Source organism: Cervus elaphus, chromosome 23 (assembly GCF_910594005.1).
Source record: "Cervus elaphus chromosome 23, mCerEla1.1, whole genome shotgun sequence".
Taxonomy (NCBI): domain Eukaryota; kingdom Metazoa; phylum Chordata; class Mammalia; order Artiodactyla; family Cervidae; genus Cervus; species Cervus elaphus.
The window spans coordinates 29,473,447-29,492,492 of record NC_057837.1 but is presented as its reverse complement, the minus strand read 5'-3'; the positions used below and the strand labels follow the sequence as shown (position 1 = coordinate 29,492,492).

General features: G+C 43.4%; 1 protein-coding gene across 9 annotated transcripts in view; it reads right to left on the bottom strand.

Annotated features, from left to right (window-relative positions):
- Positions 1 to 18,618, bottom strand: part of LOC122681691 (S-acyl fatty acid synthase thioesterase, medium chain-like) — a 39,445-nt gene extending 20,827 nt beyond the window's left edge. For 2 of the 9 annotated variants that reach the window (XM_043884054.1, XM_043884051.1), the window contains exons 1-2: positions 18,372 to 18,617; positions 4,138 to 4,303 (exon numbers count right to left, since the gene is read on the bottom strand). In XM_043884054.1, coding sequence (XP_043739989.1) covers positions 4,138 to 4,169 — 32 coding nt within the window. In that variant the 5' untranslated portion in view covers positions 4,170 to 4,303; positions 18,372 to 18,617. Of the gene's footprint in view, positions 1 to 4,137; positions 4,304 to 16,442; positions 16,789 to 17,846; positions 18,322 to 18,371 lie in introns of those variants that run through there. The other 7 variants (XM_043884046.1, XM_043884053.1, XM_043884049.1 and 4 more) reach the window with 6 other exon arrangements.
- Positions 18,619 to 19,046: the final 428 nt, after the last annotated feature.

Sequence of the window (19,046 nt, the reverse complement as noted above, 5' to 3'; positions counted from 1 at the left end):
TTTAACATGATGTAAAGTAAGTCCACCTGTCCTAACTGATTTAGGTGTGTTTTAACAGAAATTTTTATTCATTATAAGGAGACTGTATTCATATATAAAGGGATCACCTTTTTTTTTTCCCAACAAGAACAGCCAAAAAAATTTTTCGTGGATTCATTTTTAACAGTTAGTATATATAAACTTTGATAGATGTAAGTGAAATAGTCAAGTATCTATATGTAATATTTAGGAAATACATTTCATATGCACATTTAAAAGGGATAGACATGCTAATCTAGAAATCACCTTTTTCCCAATTCAGGGAATACTTGTATCTACACAGTTTTATCTCAATGTCTTCATGATTTCAGGTCATCTGTAAGTTTTCCAAAGCATGTAATTTTCACTCCCTTCTGAGTGTTAATTAAATACACCTTTTTGTATCTGCATATAATCATTGGAAATTTCACCACAGTGTCCAAATATCCTTCCACCTAGTATTCCAGATAATTGCTTTTTAAAAAATTCAATATATATATATTCAATATAAATATATGTACAAAACATTCAATATATATACGTTTGCATCATCCATAATTTAAACACTTCCTGTAAAGTCTTCACGTTGATCATTAAATTATTTACAAAGTTATATAGTCTTGCCAAATGTGAGATAATCAACCCTACTATCATGATTAAATCTCTCTTGCCTCTCTCTTTTTTAAGTTCCCATTTAGTCAGTTGATCTCTGTGCTGTGTTGTGCTTAGTCACTCAGTCATGTCTGACTCTTTGTGACCCCATGGACTGTCACCCTCCAAGCTCCTCTGTCCATGGGGATTTTCCAGGCAAGAATACTGGAGTGGGTTGCCATGCCCTCCTCCAGGGGATCTTCCCAACTCAGGGACTGAACCCAGGTCTCCTGCATTGCAGGTGGGTTCTTTACCAGCTGAGCCACCAGAGAAGCCCAAGAATACTGGAGTGGGCAGCCTATCCCTCCTCCAGGGGATCTTCCCAACCCAGGAATTGAACCAGGGTCTCCTGCATTGCAGGTGGATTCTTTACCAGCTGAACTACCAGGGACGCACCCCCAGTTGATCTCTACAAGCATCCAAAACTAACAATGATTGAGATTTTGTCAGGTTTACATGTATTCCTTAAAGAGGATTTTGGTTTTCATGATAAAAATAATAGAACGCTACTAATTATGAGAAACTTTACACAAACTTAAGCATAAGTTAAAACCTTTCTTGGGGGGAAGAATAACTTATGGAGAAAAACTCCTTGGCTTGTATTAGGGCATTTATGTTAATAACAGCTAATTTAAAGAGAAAAAAGGGCATTTTTTTTTTTAAAGGTTTTTTAATGTGGGCCATTTTTAAAGTCTTGATTGAACTTGTTACAGTATGTTTTTTATGTTTTGGTTTTTTGGCAGCCATGGGACATGTGGGATCTTAGCTCCCTGACCAGGGATCAGGCCCACTGCACTGGAAGGCAGTGTCTTAACTACTGGATGGTCAGGGAAGTCCCCTCAAAGGGGTAATTTTAATGTTTTCTTTTGAAGAGGGACATTTTGTACTTGAGGCTACATTCCTTCTAACTAAAGGAGATCAATCCTGAGTGTTCATTGGAAGGACTGATGTTGAAGCTGAAACTCCAATACTTTGGCCACCTGATGCGAAGAGCTGGCTCATTTGAAAAGACCCTGATGCTGGGCAAGTTTGAGGGCAGGAGGAGAAGGGGATGACAGAGGATGAGATGGTTGGATGGCATCATCGACTCGATGGACATGGGTTTGGGTGGACTCCGGGAGTTGGTGATGGACAGGGAGGCCTGGTGTGCTGCAGTTCATGGGATCGCAAAGAGTCGGACACGACTGAGCGACTGAACTGAACTGAAATGATTATCAGCAAACTCACTGACCATGGATCAGCCCTAAATAAGAGCTTCATAGCTATCAACCATTTACTGGAAAAACACTAGAGTCATTTTTTAAAGGAGTACAAAACCTTCCATAGTGCCTTCCACAGTTTGGTAAAAACTGCATAGCTAATGGGTGAGTTTTCTGAATCTTATTTCTGGAAGCTATTGGAGAGTCTAGAAAAATGACTTGAATTCAACATTACTTTAAAACAAGTCCATATTTTTTAAAGCCAAGGAGCCCTACTTCAGTCTATTTCAATGACTTGCATTCTCATGAACAAAAATATCAGAATAAGTATAGCCTTGCCATACCTGAAGACTATGTAATCAGCAGAAGTAGTTCTGCTGATTATAGGAGTTCTATAAGGAAAACAATACAAAGCCATAAACACAAAATTAGGTTTAGACACTTTGATCATTGCTGTTTTTTTTAGTTGCTAAGTCATTTCCAACTCTGCAACCCCGTGGGCTATAGCCCTCCAGACTCCTCTGTCCATGGGATTTCTCAGGCAAGAATACTGGGTTACCATTTCCTTCTCCTGGAGATCTTCCCCACCCAGGGATCAAACCTGTGTCTCCTGTGTTGGCAGTCAGATTCTTTACCACTGAGCCACCAGCGAAACCGTTTGATCATTAGTTTCAAGATAAAACCACCTTTCTTTGCCTTGGGGGTGGGGGTAGGAGCTGCTCTTCACTTATTTAGAGCCGGGCTAGTGTCGCAGTGGGTCCTCAGAACCCACATTGATGGGGTGCCTACCCTCCACAGCAAACCCACGGTGAAGATCTCACAAGAAGGTAGTGCCTGGGAGGGTATTGCTCATTGCTGTGAAGCCTGGACAGTTAGCAGAACATTCTCATTCTTGGGCTCTTGCCTGTCCTCTGCCTCCATCCAATCTCCTGTGTCTCCTGAGAAAAACAGACGCAGACCAAGAAAAGCTAACCTTCCCAAGCCAATCCTCTGGGTGGAAGCCTTCTGCCTGCACTTGCCTTCTCTTTGTCTTCCCCTTCTTCAGTTTTGGTTTCGGTTAAATCATAAAATTCTAAGACTTTAGAGTTGAGAGGTATTAGAGCAATCATTTAACCCACTATCAACAGCCTGATAGCTCAGTTGGTAAAGAATCCACCTGCAATACAGGAGACCCAGGTTTGATTCCTGAGTGGGGAAGACCTGCTGGAGAAGGGATAGGCTCACTCCAGTATTCTTGGGCTTCCCTTGTAGCTCAGCTGGTAAAGAATCCTCTCACAATGTGAGAGACCTGGGTTCGATCGCTGGGTTGGGAAGATCCCCTAGAGATGGGGAAGGCTACCCACTCCAGTATTCTGGCCTAGAGAATTCCATGGACTCTGTAGTCCACGGGGTCACAAAGAGTCAGACACGACTGAGCGACTTTCACTTTCAACAGCCTAGTGACTAAGGCTGTGGAAACAAAGAGATCTGAATTCAAACCCGTTGATACGACATTAGGAAAATGACCTGAGTGACTGAAAATCTCAATGTCCTCATCTATAAAATGAGGACAATCATAGCGTCTTCCTTACACTTTGATTAAATGTCTCAAAAATACTCAGCATGGTTTTAGGAACCCACAAAACAAAAATGAATGTTTTCTATTAATCCTGGTTTGACAGTTGGAGAAATTGAGGTCAAGAGATGTTAGGTTACTCGCCCAGGGTCACCCGGCCAGTGACAAGTCAGGAATTAGAACACAAGTCCTGTTTATCCTAAGAGCTATTTCCCCACTTTATCCTTCTTCTTGTTTTCTCAGCATCAACAAGCAACAAGTGGACCCATAAGTGGCAGGGAGTGGATAGCATACCTGGGAGGCTTCAGATGACAGAGCCAGGGACACAGACCTCTACTCTACTTCTGGATGTAAATGGAATCTTACTTTCACATTTGTAGCCAAGTCATGGATTTACAGTTTCACATTAAGCTCACCACCAAGTCAGTACCATTTTACACAGTGAGTAGTTGGTACCATTTACTATACCTTACAGGACTTCCCTAGCGGTCCAGTGGTTAAGACTCTGCACTTCCAGTGCAGGGTTCGGTCCCTTGTTGGGGAAACTAGGATCCCACATGGTGTGGCAAAAACACAAATACCTTGCACTAGGGAGAATGGCCATCAAATGAGGTCTCTCTGAGAAGCCCCTTCCCATGTAAAAGGGCAACCTCCAGAGGCAGAGTATTAGAGCACCTGGGATTGGAAAAACCCAGACTGCACACAGTGACATACCTGATTGTCTCAGCTTTGTCTCTGCTCTCCATTTGTTGAGGAAATGGTACAAAATTGCTGCTCTCAGGAACTTTCTGGCCAGTGCCAAATTCAATACCTCTTTGGATATAAAACCTCTGATCAGCCTCGAGCACACTTTGAAATCTGTTGATTATTGCTCCAAGCCCTATTTGAAAAAAAGAAAAAAAAGAGGAGAAGAAATGGATTAGAAGCAACATGACAGATGTTATGTTGGAGTCGCCTGCCTCAGCTCACATTCAATCATCAGTAAGTGTTTCCATTAGCTGAACCCCTGGCTAGGACAGAGAAAGACAAAGATGCAACATTTCTAAAACTCTAGCTAGTAAATGCCCTGCAGCCAAATCAAACCAAGAACACTCAATACTGACTAGAAAATTGGGGTCTGAGGAGAGGTTTGAGTTTAAAATATTGGTGTCTTCATTTTCTAGATATTTACAAAATTTTAAAACTTAAGGAAGAATTAGGAGGTCTTAGAAAAACTTTACTGCTAATACCAAACTTCTGGGACGTCCCTGCTAGCTCAGTGGCTAAGAAACCACTTCCAAAGCAGGGGACATGGGTTCAACCCCTGGTCTGGAAAGATTCTATCTGCCATGGAGCATCTAAGCCCATGCCCCACAACTACTGAGCCCGTGTGCTCCCCAACAAGAGAGGCCACTGCAACAAGAAGCCCATGCACCGCAACAAAGAGTAGCCCCCACTCACTGCAACTAAAAAAATCGCACACACAGCAATGAAGACCAGTGCAACCAAAAATAAACAAATAAATAAAAAATGAAATATCAAACTTCCAACTCTGCAAGCTACAAATATTCAGAAAAGAAAGGAAGAATAATTACCCCCCCTAGTGGACTTTATCCTTTTACTTCCTAGAAGCTCCTTGAATCATGTCAAGGCCCTGGATCACTCAGCTGTGAGCCTCAGGAGTGTTCCCCGGAGACCAGGCCGATCTCTCAGTGTGCTGACTTCTTATAGTGCAGTGCAGAGCACCTGGAGGAACTGAAAGACCTGCTTAACTAGGGGAAGAGAGTTCCTGGAGGCGGGGATCAGCTTGTCACTCAGGTTGTTTTCTTAGTAAGAATGGCCTGGAGAAATTACAAATTCTCAAAAAACACCCCACCTGTATGATTCATTAGGATTCCACTGACTCCTTAAGTAAGGACATAAAATGCCAGAAGAGACGGCTTTGTCTACCAAGAAAAATTGGCAATCAGAGGTTGGATGCATATTTTTTGTGTTTATGACTGAAGGCTGTTACTGAGGGCTACAGAACGGCAGTAAAATGAGGCTAAATTCCACCAGCTGTTTTTAATAGAAATAAGTAAAACCTATTCTTCTTTCTGATATCATCTTATTTTTGACTTGGCACATTATAGGCAGGAGAAGTGTTTACTTTTACTTAATAGGTCTTCCCTGGTGGTCCAGTGGTTGAGAATTTGCCTACAAATACAGGGGACATGGGTTCAGTCTCTGGTCCAGGAAGATCCCACATGCCACAGAGCAGCTAAGCCTGTGTGCCGCCGGTGCCAAAGCCTGCACACGCTAGAGTCTGCTCCACAACAACAGAAACCACCACAACAAGAAGCCCATGCACCACAACTAGAGAGTAGCCTGCGCACAGCAACAAAGACCCATCGTAATCAAAAATAAATACAAATTAAAAATTTACTCAATAGACTTTTTTTTTGACATGTCAATTGAGTAAATGTCAATTTACTCAGTTGACATTTTACTTCAATAGATATCACTGAAGTCCTGGGTCATTTCTCAACATTTGGAGTTATCCTCAGATAAAAGTGATAGTGACTCTGTCCTCAAGAAAAAAACAATAGAAGTGTCTATTTGATTGAAATCCTGGAGGAGAGAAGAGAGGGATGAGGTAGGGACAATATTCAGGAGACAGTGGCTTAGATTTTCCCACAACTGATACATTATACCAGTCCGAAGAGTAAAGATGCCCAGCACATTCTGAGCAGAATAGACTAAAAAGAAAAAAATGTATGTAATGATGAAACTGGAAAACAAAGACAAAGGGCAAATATTAAAAGCCCAGAGGATGAGGGGATGGACTATAATCTGGAAGGAACAGCAGAGTGGAAAGCTAGCACTAATCTCTTCAAGTGCTAAAAGAAAAATTGCTAAATTGGGATTTTCAGAACAACTCTCAAGGCAGGGAAAATCAGAAGAATCAGACTTGAAAGAGATCAAAACCTGGAGCAGAAGGATGTAAAACTCACCTCCCCCCAAGTCTACACAATGTTGGAAAGATGGTCTCTGCAATAAATGGTGCTGGGAAAACTGGACAGCTACATGTAAAAAAATGACACTAGATCATTCTTTAACTCCATACACAAAACTATGCTCAAAATGGATTCAAGGCCTAAATGTGAGACTGAACACTATAAAACTCCTGGAGGAAAACATAGGAAAAACACTCTGACATAAAGTGTAGCAACATCTTTTTTGACTCGTCTTCCAGAATAATGGAAATAAAAACAAAAATAAACAAATAGGGTCTACTTAAAAGCTTTTGCACAGCAAAGCAAACAATAAACAAAATGGAAAAACAACCAACAGATTGGGAGAAAGTATTTGCAAATGATGCAACCAATAAGGGATTAGTCTCCAAAATTTGCAAACAGCTCATGACACTTAACAGCCTCAAAAGAAATAACCTACTCAAAAAATGAGGAGAAAGCATAAATAGAAGACATTTCTCCAGAGAAGATATACAGATGGCCAATAGCACATGAAAAGACATTCAAGATCACTAAGTATTAGAGAAATGCAAATCAAAACTACAATGAGATATCACCTCACACCAGACAGAATGGCTATCATCAAAAAAGCCACAATCAATGCTAGAGAGGGTATGGAGAAAAGGGCACCTCCTACACTGTTGAAAATTGCTAGTTTTCAGTTTAGCAAGTTGCATAGCATGGCCAAAAAAAAAAAAAAACCCAAATAAACAACAACATCAAAATCCAGATGCGGAAAAATTCCTATTGAAAGCTAACTGGAAAATAGCAGAAGGACTCCTGTAACAATCAAGGCTGTAAGAAAGATACACACATATTTGGGTAAAACAGGAAGAAAAACATTGGGTCAGGACCTGTGTCCCTTGAAGGGGGCTAAGAGGAGAAAGGGGATTGGACGTGTGGACGCTGCCCCAGGGAGTGAGCAGGTCAAGGCTCAGACTGAGCATCCCTGTCCTGGGGTCCTATGTGGAGAGACAAGCCCCCTTGCCTGGTTGGAGAATCTCTGGCACAGGTAAAAAGGCTGGAGCAGCCCGGACACCACTTAGGAATGCACAGGTGCTGGCTGGCCCCCAGGTAGGATGGGGAGAGGTCTTCCCCGACCACCTTGCTGTGTTCCCCAGCCTGCATGGAGCAAATGTAACAACACTCATATCAGGCAAAATAGACTAAAACAAAATCTATAACAAAAGGCAAAGGCATTATAAGTAAATCAATACAAGAAGAGGATATTACACACATAATACAGGAGCACCTAGCATATAAAGCAAATACTGAGACATAAAGGGAGAAATTAACAATAGTACAGTAATAGTAGTGTATTATTAGTATATTATTATTATAATATGTAATAGTAGTGTATTATTAGTATATTATTATTATAATAATACAATAGTAGTAGCATATTAGTAGTATAGTATTATTATAATAATGCATTAATACCCTCTGACATCAATGAACAGATCGTCCAGATAGAAACTCAGGCAATAGTGGTCTTAAGTGACGCAGTACAGCAGTTGGACTTAATCTATAGGATATTGCATCCAAAATCAGCAGAAACATATTCTTCTCTTTTCTTCCCTAAATTTTTATTTATTTATTTTTGGCTGTGTGGGCTTTCTTTAGTTGTGGTGAGCAGGGGCAACTTTCTAGTTGCAGAATGTAGGCTTCAGTAGTTGCAGCATCCAGGCTCTAGGACAAAGGTTCAATAGTTGCAGTGCGTGGGCTTAAGTTTCACTACAACAAATGAGATCTTCCTAGATTTTGGATTGTACCCATGTTTCCTGCATTGGCAGGCAGATTCCTTATGACTGAGCCTCCAGGCAAGTCCTCAGCATCACTAATTACTGCTGCTACTGCTGCTAAGTTGCTTCAATTGTGTCCGACTCTTTGCAACCCCATAGACGGCAGTCCACCAGGCTCCTCTGTCCCTGGGATTCTCCAGGCAAGAATACTTGGAGTGGGTTGCCATTTCCTTCTCCAATGCACACATACATGCTAAGTCGCTTCAGTCATGTCCAACTCTCTGCAACCCCATGGACAGCAGCCCACCAGGCTCCTTTGTCTAGAGACATGCAAATCAAAACAACAATGCAATATCACCTCACACCTGTTAGTATGGCTGTCATCAAAAAGTCTACAAATAATAAATGTCAGTGAGGATGTGGAGAAAAGGGATCCCTTGTACACTGTTGGTGGAAATATAAATTGGTGCAACCGCCGTGGAAAACAGTAGAGGTTTGTCCACAGAGCTACCATATGATCCAGTATATATATATCTAGAAAAATGAAAACACTAATTTGAAAAGCTGCATCTAACCCAGTGTTTATAGCAGTACTATTTCCAGTATCCAAGACATGGAGGCAAGCTAAGTGCCCACCAACTGAGGAATGGATAAAGAAGGTATGATATAGAGATAGATGGGCTTCCCTGGTGCCTCAGACGGTAAAGAATCTGCCTGCAATGCAGGAGCCCTGGGTTTGATTCCTGGGTTGGAAAGATCCCCTGAAAAAGGGGATCTCTACTCCAGTATTCTTGCCTGGAGAATTCCATGGACAGAGGATCCTGGCAGGCTACAGTCCATGGGGTTGCAAAGAGTTGGACATGACTGAGCAAATAACACTTTGACTTCATATATATAGATATCACAATGGAATATTACTTAGCCATAAAGAGGAATGAAATTCATGTTGCAATTTGCAGCAACACAAATAGACCTAAAGATTATAAAATAAGTTAGACAGAAAAAGACAAATACTGTATGATACCACTTATATATGGACTCTGAAAAATAATACAAATGAGAGTATATTCAAAACAGAAACAGATACATACGTATAGAAAAAACTTGGGGTTACCAAAGGGGAGAGGAAAGGGGGAGGAACAAATTAAGGATCTAGTGGTAAGAGATACAGACAACTAAGTATAAAGTAGAAAGCAACAAGGATATATTGTAAAGCACAGGGGATTATAGCCATGGTCTTGTACTAAAAATGGAGTATACTCTGCAAAAATACTGAATCACTCAACTATACACATGAAAATAATATAATATTGTAAATCAACTATACTTCAGGAAGCAGAAGCAGGGCAAAATAAAGACATTTTCAAGTGTCTTTTCTAAGTTTGCCACCCAGAAGACATTCTCTAAATTAAATTTTAAAGGAAATATATACTTTGGGCAGAAAGTAAGTGACTGCAGATGGGAGATTTTGAGATGCAAAAAGAAATTTAAAAAGACAATGGTAAATAAGTGAGCCAATGTAAATAAACATTAATTGCATAAAGCAGTAACTGTAATTTCTAGTTGGCCTTAAAATATATATGGAATTAAAATATTGAACAAAATAATGTATATGTCAAGAGCAAGTAAAGGAATTTCTTTTTTTTTCCTTTGAGGTTTTATTAAGTTTAGACTGATAAGTATGCATGTTTTAATTTCTAAGGCAAGTTTCTTGAAAGAACAGAAACATACCATATGCCACCCAAACTGGAAGAGAGGACTGTTTAGTGAATCAAAAAGAGAAAAGTAAGGAAAAACATAGAAAACACAATAAACACAGGTAAACATAGAAAACACAGGTAAAACAAACAGAAAACACAATACAAGATAGCAGATTAAACCCCAAATATCACTGCCTGTGCTTTTTAAAATATTTTCATTTGTTTGTTTGACTATGCCAGCTTTTAGTTGTGGCACACAGGATCTTTAGTTGTGGCATGCGAACTCTTAGTTGAGGCACGTGGGATCTGGTTCCACGATCAAACCCGGGTACCCTGCACCGGGGGCGAGAAGTCTTAGCCATTAAACCACCAGGGAAATCCCAGTTTTATATTACATATTAATGGGCTAAATTCTCTAAGTATGACACAAAATTGTCAGGTTGAATTAAAAAGTAATCCAGCTATAATGCTGGGTATATAAGATGTATCTAGGAAGATATCATTCTTAAGATTTAAAAATAATTTCAAATGTAAAACAGTCAATGCCAGGCTCTGGCACAGAGGAAGCATGTTCTGAAATGTTTTGGCTACCAGCTAGGCAATGGAAAAGAAGGCCTGCGGAATGGCGTGTGAGAGAACAAGGCGGAAAGAGCAACAGGTGCCTGAGCCCCGGAGGTGAGCTGGTGCACGGTAACTGAGAAATCAAAAGGATTTGTGCACGGATGGAAGGCGGAGCCTGGATGTAAGTAGGAGGCAGATTGTGGACAGCTTTGTGAGCAAGCAATCTGAAGAATTTGGGGCTTGGTCTTAAGACAAAGAGAAGATGACCTGCGTCATCTTTCAGGGTGATGGCTCTGATGACAAGGTCACGGCGAAGAGCATGTTAGGAGGCTGTTGTAATAATTCAGGAGAGGAAGGATGATGCCTTGGGCTAACATTCTGACATTAAGAAACACTCACAGAACAATTGTGAAGGGCCAGGCATCACTCACACTTTTAACGCGTTGTCTTTTATTGTGGTTGTTAATTTATTAATGTGGCCGTGCTGGGTCTCACTTACAGCACATGGGGTTTTTGTTGTTGTTGTTATTTTATTTATTTAACTTAGGCTGTGTGGGGTCTTCACTGCTGCGAGGGCTTTCTCTAGTTGTGGTGAGCAGGGGCTACTCTCTAGTTGTGGTGCACAGGCTTCTCATTGTGCTGGCTTCCCTAGGTGCAGAGCACAGGCACGGACTCTAGGTGTGTGGGCTCAGTAGTCGCAGCTACCTGGTTCTAGATAGAGCACAGGCTCAGTAGTTGTGGCACATGGGATGAGTTGCTCTGTGGCAAGTGGGACTTTCCTGGATCAGGTATCGAACCTGTGTCTCCTGCATTGGCAGGCAGAGTCTTTACCACTGAGCCACCAGGTAAGCCCAGCACACAGGATCTTAACTGCAGTTTGCAGGATCTAGATCCCTGACTGGGGATTGAACCTGGGCCCCCTGCATCGGAAGCTCAAAGTCTTAGCTACCAGACCACCAGGGACATCCTGTGTTAAGTCTTTTAACTTTTACAGTTATGTGAACATTCTTCCCCCACATGATGAAGGTATTATTATTATATTATTTTTCTATTATAAAATTGTATTTGTGTATAAGTTTTTATATATGTCTCTACATACACACACACACACACACACACACACACACATGCATATTGTGGCTGCACTGAGTGGCTTGTGGAATCTTAGTTCCCCAACCAGGGATTTTACCCACACCCTCGAAGTAGAAGCACAGAGTCCAAACCCACTGGACCACCAGGGAATTCTGAAGGTATTATTATTACCTACATTTTAATTTAAAGAAACTAAGGCACAGAGAGGAGCAGTGACTAAAAGACATATGTTGGCAAGCAGTAGACCCAGCTAGTCTGGCTTGAGAAGCTCTTAAACCCCAGTGCCCACCTCTACTGTGCGTTATGTGCCACGACAGCCTCCTTCCCTGGCATCTGTGGGATCTGGTGCTTTATTAGACATGGTGAGTGTGGAAGAGCTACAAACAGTGTGACTCCCAGCTTTCTGACTTAACCAATGGATGGGGTATGTGGCGGTGCCGTCAGGTCTTGAGATGGAAAACAGGAGAAATGGTCTGTGGGGAAAGGCGAGGTGTTTAGTATCAGATTATTAAGGTTAAGTGTTAGTTGCTCAGTCGTGTCTGACTCTTTGTGACCCCATGGAGTGTGGCTCACCAGGCTCCTCTGTCCATGGGATTCTCCAGGCAAGAATACTGGAGTGGGTTGCCCTGCCCTCCTCCAGAGATCTTCCTTGCCTAGAGTTCAAACCCAGGTCCTACATTATCATTCCCAAGGTGGACTCCAGTATTCTTGCCTGGGCAGTCCCAGGGCCAGAGGAGCCTGGCAGGCTACAGTCCACGGGGTATCAAAGACTCCGAATGGACTCAACAGCAACATCTGTGAGGCACCCATGGAGGGATTTCTAGAGAGTATTCGACCACAGGGACTTGAATCTCAGGGGTGTGTCTGGGTGTACCTTAAATTCATACTACACTACTAAGTATTTTAAATGACCCAAGTTTGTTCCTTTTTTATGCCTGAGTAATATTCCAATCAGCAGCTTCCTGACAGGCATCACTGAGTACAATTTAATGGCAGAAACCAAACAGGTCTCTGGTTCCCAAGAGAGAAAGTTTGCCCCACAGTGCTCATTCCTACTGGGGATGCTGAGCCACAGCTGCACCGTCTGGCCCTCTTGCAGCTTCAGCCTGAAACTGGCAGCTGTGTGTTAGAACAGCTATTCCCCATGGTCCATCGTGGAACAGGATTGGGCTTCTCTTGGCAGGGAGGCAGTTTCTACCACGGACCAAGGCCTATGAGCTGAGTCCCACTACAGAACAGATACCCTACAATGAGTGATTGCGAACACTGCTCTCTAGTACCGTGGCGGCCAGCTGGCACCAGCACTTATGAAGAGTGGCCAAGAAGGAAGTGGCTTTTGCATTTGTTAAGGAAGATTGGCACCATCTGAGCTTACCATAAAGCTTATGGGGAAAGTGCTGATCATGTGGACTCTGTGAACCAAAATTGCATGTCATAGTCCCAAGGGCCGTGATTGTGAAATGAGTCTTGCTGCAGAGGTACTGTGGCAATTACTAATTACTAAGCTAATTACTAAGAGTTAATTACTCTAATTACTAAGAGCATTCCAGACAAAAACTGCTTGAGCAACTTCTTTGAAGTTTTTTTAAAAGTTTGGCCTCACTCCAAACTTTTTGAAGTCATGTGGGATCTTAGTTCTCCAACTAGGGATCAAACCCATGACCTCTGCATTGAAAGGCAGAGCCTTAACCCTTGGACAACCAGGGAAGTCCCCCTGGATTGAACCTTAACCTGAAACAAAATGTCAGAAATGGCACACCATGGATGGTTCAAGACTGTGTTTGTTACTGGCTTTATCTATGCTGTGTCAATGTCTGTTTCCTGAAGCTGCTGTAATAAATCACCATAAACTGGTGTGCAGAACAACATGAGCTTATTCTCTTACCGTACTAGAAACCAGAAGTCTAAAAGGGGTCTTATTTGGCAAAACCAAGTGGTTTGCAGAGCTGTGTTTCTTTTGGAGACTCTAGGAGGGGAGAATCAATTTTTGGCCTTTTCTAGCTTCTAGGGGCTTTATGTGGTTTGGGGGGGGCTTTTGGCTTCTGCCTTACCTCTCTCAGACCTCTGCTTCTTTCATCACATCTCCTCTGACTCTGACTTGTCTGCTGCCCTCTTTAAGGACCTGGGTGATTTCATGGGGTCTGCTGAGGTTTTTCAGGTTAATGTCCATATATCAAGTTCTTTATTTAATCACATCTGCAGTGTTTCTTTAGCCAGGTAAAGTGCCATACCCACAGGTTCCAGGGTTAAGGATGTGGCTGTCTTTGGGGTCAATTATTCTACTGTGGTAAATTTTTTAAAAAGCATGATTGGGTTCAGAAGACCTACTATGCTCAGCACCTACTGGTTTGTCAAATCTGGAAAATGATAGACCAGCTTTGTGATCCTGACCAGAGAGGTACAGAAAAAGGACTTGAAACAAGTGGTAAATAAGATGACACCAGGCAGCGTGTGAAAGGCTTACAAGAGGCTTGCTAGTCTATTTATCCTTTCCATCATGTGTCTGTTCTGAAAAGGCACAACTTTGAGGAAAACTAATGGAGCTTCATAAGGACACATAGTTCTGGAAGAGGAGCCCTGGAGTTGAATGAATTGATAAATATGAGCTTGAGAGAGTCAGTTCCTGGGTAGGTTGATAAGAAGTCTGGGGTCCCTGAGGAGCAGATAGGAGTCTGGAGTTCTCAAGGAGGAGAAAAGGACACTTCTTTCTTTCTACATTGCTTTCTCATAGTTAATATAACATTGTATCCTGCTTGAGGACATGTTTCTCCTTCTTGAGAACCTTCTGACTAATCCTGTCATCTTAAAATGTATATTATGGGAGTGGGTCTGTTAAGACCTTTACAGCCTTGAGACATTCTCTTGATTTATTGTTAATAACCAGTTGAAAGGTATATAACTCTGTTGCGAAGACTAGCAAGGGGGGCACTCTCGGTCTCCCTTCTGATGTCTATGTCAGAAGCTTTCTCTGTCCCTCTTTATACTGTAAGAAAACTCTGCTACATATAAGCTCTTGAGTGACCAAGCCTGGTCCCTGGTCCCAAGCTAAATCTTCTTCTTCAGAGAGCCAACGTATCCAACATCGTTCATCTGTAAGCTATCAAGCTCATGACGTGAAATCTATTCAATGGTCAGAACTTATCATTGGAGACAGATAAAAAGTCTTGTGCATGCATGCATGCTAAGTTGCTTTATTTGTGTCTGACTCTTTCCCAACCCCATGAACTGTAGCCCACCAGGCTCCTCTGTCCAGGGGATCCCAGGCAAGAATACTGGAGTGGATTGCCATGCCCCACTTCAGTGTATCCTCCCGACCCAGGAATTGAACCCAGGTGTCCTGCATTTCAGGTGGATTCTTTACCATCTGAGCCACTAGGGAAGCCCAGTGACAAAAATTTACAATAAAAGGCTATCTTTCATCTATTTAATTTCAAAGTCCTCAGGACTCACTGATCTGGGGGCACTTAAGTCTCCCAGGCTAATAGCCTTCCTTGTACTTGGGCTATTTCTGCAGTGATTAAAGGAAGCACTGGAACATATTTCCTGTGGTAGTGATTCAAGGGCGACCCAGAAGCTGACCCAGGACAAGGTTTCAAGTCCAAGGAAGTGACTCAGAGGGAGAGGACCAGCAGGGCAGTGCGAGAAGGGGTGAGGAAGAGAGATAACCAGTTGCCTATGTCATCCAGTGAGATACTGTGGCACGTGACTAGAGATTAACCTCAGGACATTAACGTTCCTCTAGAGGAAGCAGGTGGCTGACACCTCTCTGCCCCAGGCACCATCATTTCTTGGCAATTCAGTGAAAAGCAAAGGAATCTAGAGGCAAGAGAAAGCTCCCAGGCCACAAAATACAGATCTGGCAGTTCAAAGTGATGGTCTAGTGAAGTGGTAAAGGGTGGGGGGCTGGGGGTGGGCCTAACCTCTACACAGCCACTTGAGTGGTTTCCTGGGGAGGCTTTCTCTTCCCCTGCACAACTGTTAACTTTACCACAGTTAAAACAGGAAGAACCAGACTGAGGCGGGCATCAGCGGCATGCTACTGCAGTTATATTTTAGAACAAAGGGAGATGATTACCAGAGACCAACTTTTGATGTCTCAAAACATTCCATCAGAGTCTGCACTTGGGACTATTTTGTAAAATGACACTTACATGATGTCAAATGAAACAACGGATTTTTAAAAAAGATCATGGCAAGTAATACTGAGAAGAGAGGCTAGTAAGCATAAATTTTCACTTTGTGGACTTCCTTGTCGTCGCACTCCCTCTGTTTGTTGTAGTAATAGAAAGTATTGTCCCTTCTCTGAAGCTTCTTCACATATCCTGTCTCTGGCCAACGATCTACCTGTATATCCAAAACCAAAACACAAATATTGTAATGGTCCTTTTATATAATTGTTCACTATCAAACATTAAAAATTGCAAGTCACATCAAACAACAAGGCACAAAATTAAAAAATACTTGAGCTCTTAGTGATGTCTTACACTTGTAGACACATAGACACACATACATAAAAAACACACATACAACACACTTGTCTCACATTGTAACCTTATACTGAAGGACTATTAGTTCAATGCTTCTCCCTAGATCCCAATTTCTAGGTTTAAATTTCTACTCTGCAGCCAAGATAAAACTTTCAGAATAATCTAAACTTTATTCTTCTTATATTTACTAACTATTTGATGCATTATTACTTACTAACTTCTGAAAATAATACCTAAGGAGGGAATTAGGGCTAGGCCGAGGCAACAGGAAGAAGCTAGCCTGGATGTCTCTAAAGGTGAATGTGTATCTCATGTCCATATTTCAAGTGCACACCTTGAAACTCAATTTTTCATAGAAATTTGACGTAATGAACAAAGTCTTCAGCAATCTCTTCTTAGCTTCTCCTCCTTAGTTTTTCTCATTTGCCGTACTGGTTTGCTTACTTGATTGTTTGGCTTGATCCAGTTTGGACCTTTTTTTTTCCCCTTCCTCTGTGAAGTCAATGCATTTCTGCTCTGGTTAGATATGTTGCTTCCGGATGGTGTGACGTCTACTCCATCACTGTCAAAACCCAAGCTGGAGGCTGCTCATCCAAATCCAGTGACGTGACTGGCAGAGGCTGGCACCAGGTTGAAGGTGGTCAGGAAGAGGGAATTCAGTGACCATGGAGCAAATACGGTGATCTACCAGAGCTTTCGCTTCACACAAGCTACAGTTCACGTGCCTCCGAATTCAAACAACAGGGAGGGACATCCCCAGCAGTCCAGTGATTAAGACTTTGTGCTTTCACTGCAAGGGGCAAAGGTTTGATACCTGGCTGGGGAACTAAGATCCCACAAGCTGCATGACCAAAATCCCGCCCCCCCACCCCCGCCAAACTACAGTTAGAAGCTCTGGGCATTAGCTCCTCCTGTCTTCAGAATCTAGAGGGGGAGACCAGAGCCAGATAAGTAGAATCTCATGGGATATAATCCAGAACCAAAATGGGAACAAGTGACAGCGCTGGAGAAGGAGAAAATTAGGAAGGGCCTGCTGAGGTGCCTCTGGAGGCTTCTACTGCCCCAAAGATCAAGTGGAAACTTACTAAGGTGACATACAAGGGTCCCCATCTCCCCATCAGCCTTTATCCTTATGCCCCACCACTGAACCACTTACTATTTACCAAGGCCACCAGTCCAGCCTTCCATGGCCTTATACCCATTCCCTCTGCCTGGAAAATGAGTCCCACCCTCAGCACCCCCACCACCTGTCTTACTTAAACAAGTATTTGTGGGTTATACACACTGCACCAAGACAGAAAGATTATGAATTAAAAACAGCTACTGAACTCACTGGGCCTAATGTCTATGAGATAGACTCATCAGCAAAGCATGTGATGCACTTCAAGGTCAGGGCCCTGAGGCCTGACAAAGTTGAGGGGGTCAGGAAGGGCCTCGAGCAGGTGACAAATTTATTCATTTGGCTGCACTGGGTCTTAGTTGCAGCATATAGGATCTAGTTCTTTGAGCAGGATTCCAACAGGGGTCTCATGCGTTGGGAGAACAGGAGTGTCGGCCACTGAAACACCCTGGAAGTGACCTTTTAACCCACATCTAAAGAATTCCCACCAAAAGGAGTACCTATTCGGGAAGAGCATCCCAGGGAACTGCATTAAAGGAAATAATGTCAGTGTCGCTGGGGCATGGATGTGAGAGTAGAGAAATACTGAGAAAGGGAAGGACCAGATGGTGAAGACGCCTGCAACCCTTACAGTGGGAGCGGCTGTCACGTTCAAAGCAGAGGAACAGCACAGCTACAAAGACGGCATACAAAGACCTTGGTGGACTCGAGCCAGGAGGAATCTTTACCAAGACTGAAAGCAGCAAAGAGGAGTCGGAATAGTCCTGGGAAGACATGACAGTGACCTTCACCAGAGTTGCCGGTGGACGGAAACACATGCTAGTTGAAACAGGAGGTACAATCCGCCCGACTTAGTGATCAACTGGGAGTAAAGCAGGGAGGACTCAGTTTCCGGATCCGGTAATCGATCCCCGAGGTCATCTCTCTCTGGTCTGCCGTCTATCTAGTGCCAACCTACTATTCAGCACACACGACTGGAGTTATTTTCTTGTCGGCCTCCACTTCCAGGCTGCGGAGAACAGAAGGGCCGGGTGGGGCTTTGTCTGATTGCTTCTCGTATCCAAAAGACGCGCAACTCCAAACAGAGCAGAGCCTGAGCCCAGGCCGGGACGCAGGAAAACACGCCGGGACGGGGAAGCCCTAGGGACTGGGGGCCTAGACAACTTTGCGCGCGCCTGGCCGAGTCGTCGGTTCGATCCCAACCAGAGCGACCCCTCCGGATCTCACATCCCAGCGCAGAGCCCTCCACTCACGTCTGCCCCGGCACCGGCTCCACGTGGCCGCGCTGCGCGTGCGTAGAGCTCACTCCTTGCCCGGCCTTTGCCTTCCAATGCGGTGGGGCAGGGGATGGAACCGCTCCGAAAACGCTTTACATTCTTTTGCATCCGACCACTCCCAAACCGGAGAGTCTGTCTGCCCAGGGCGTCGCGACAGTTTCAGGAGTTTAGGAGCTGGGTGGAGGCGCTGGGAAAGGCCCTCCAGCGGCAGTGCGCAGGCGCAAGGTGTGTCTCGCGAGATCTCCAGTTGCCTGGGAACGGGCGGCCAGCTATCCGCTGTCTGTCCTGGGGACCACTGTACCCGTTAGACTCCAAAGGCTAATTCTCTCTCCAGTCGCCGCTCCTTTCTAACCCAATTTCTGCCTTTCAGCGCCTGGTAGTCTGAGCCCCTCTCGCTTTTCTGTTTTCGGCTTGCCAAAGAGACGCTAAACCAGTGCCCCCTTCACCGCGTCTCTGCCGAATCCCTGGCAATGTGGAAATAAATAAAGATAAAGGGGAGATGGGGAGGTGGTGAGGAAACCATGCACTTACAAGCAACGATGTAGACCATCTTGAGCCTCCGTAAAGAGGCGAATAAAGGCTATCTTGAATTCTGTGACAGCAGTTCAGAGAATTCCAAATACTGTGACTACTTCAGCCAATGGAGGCTTG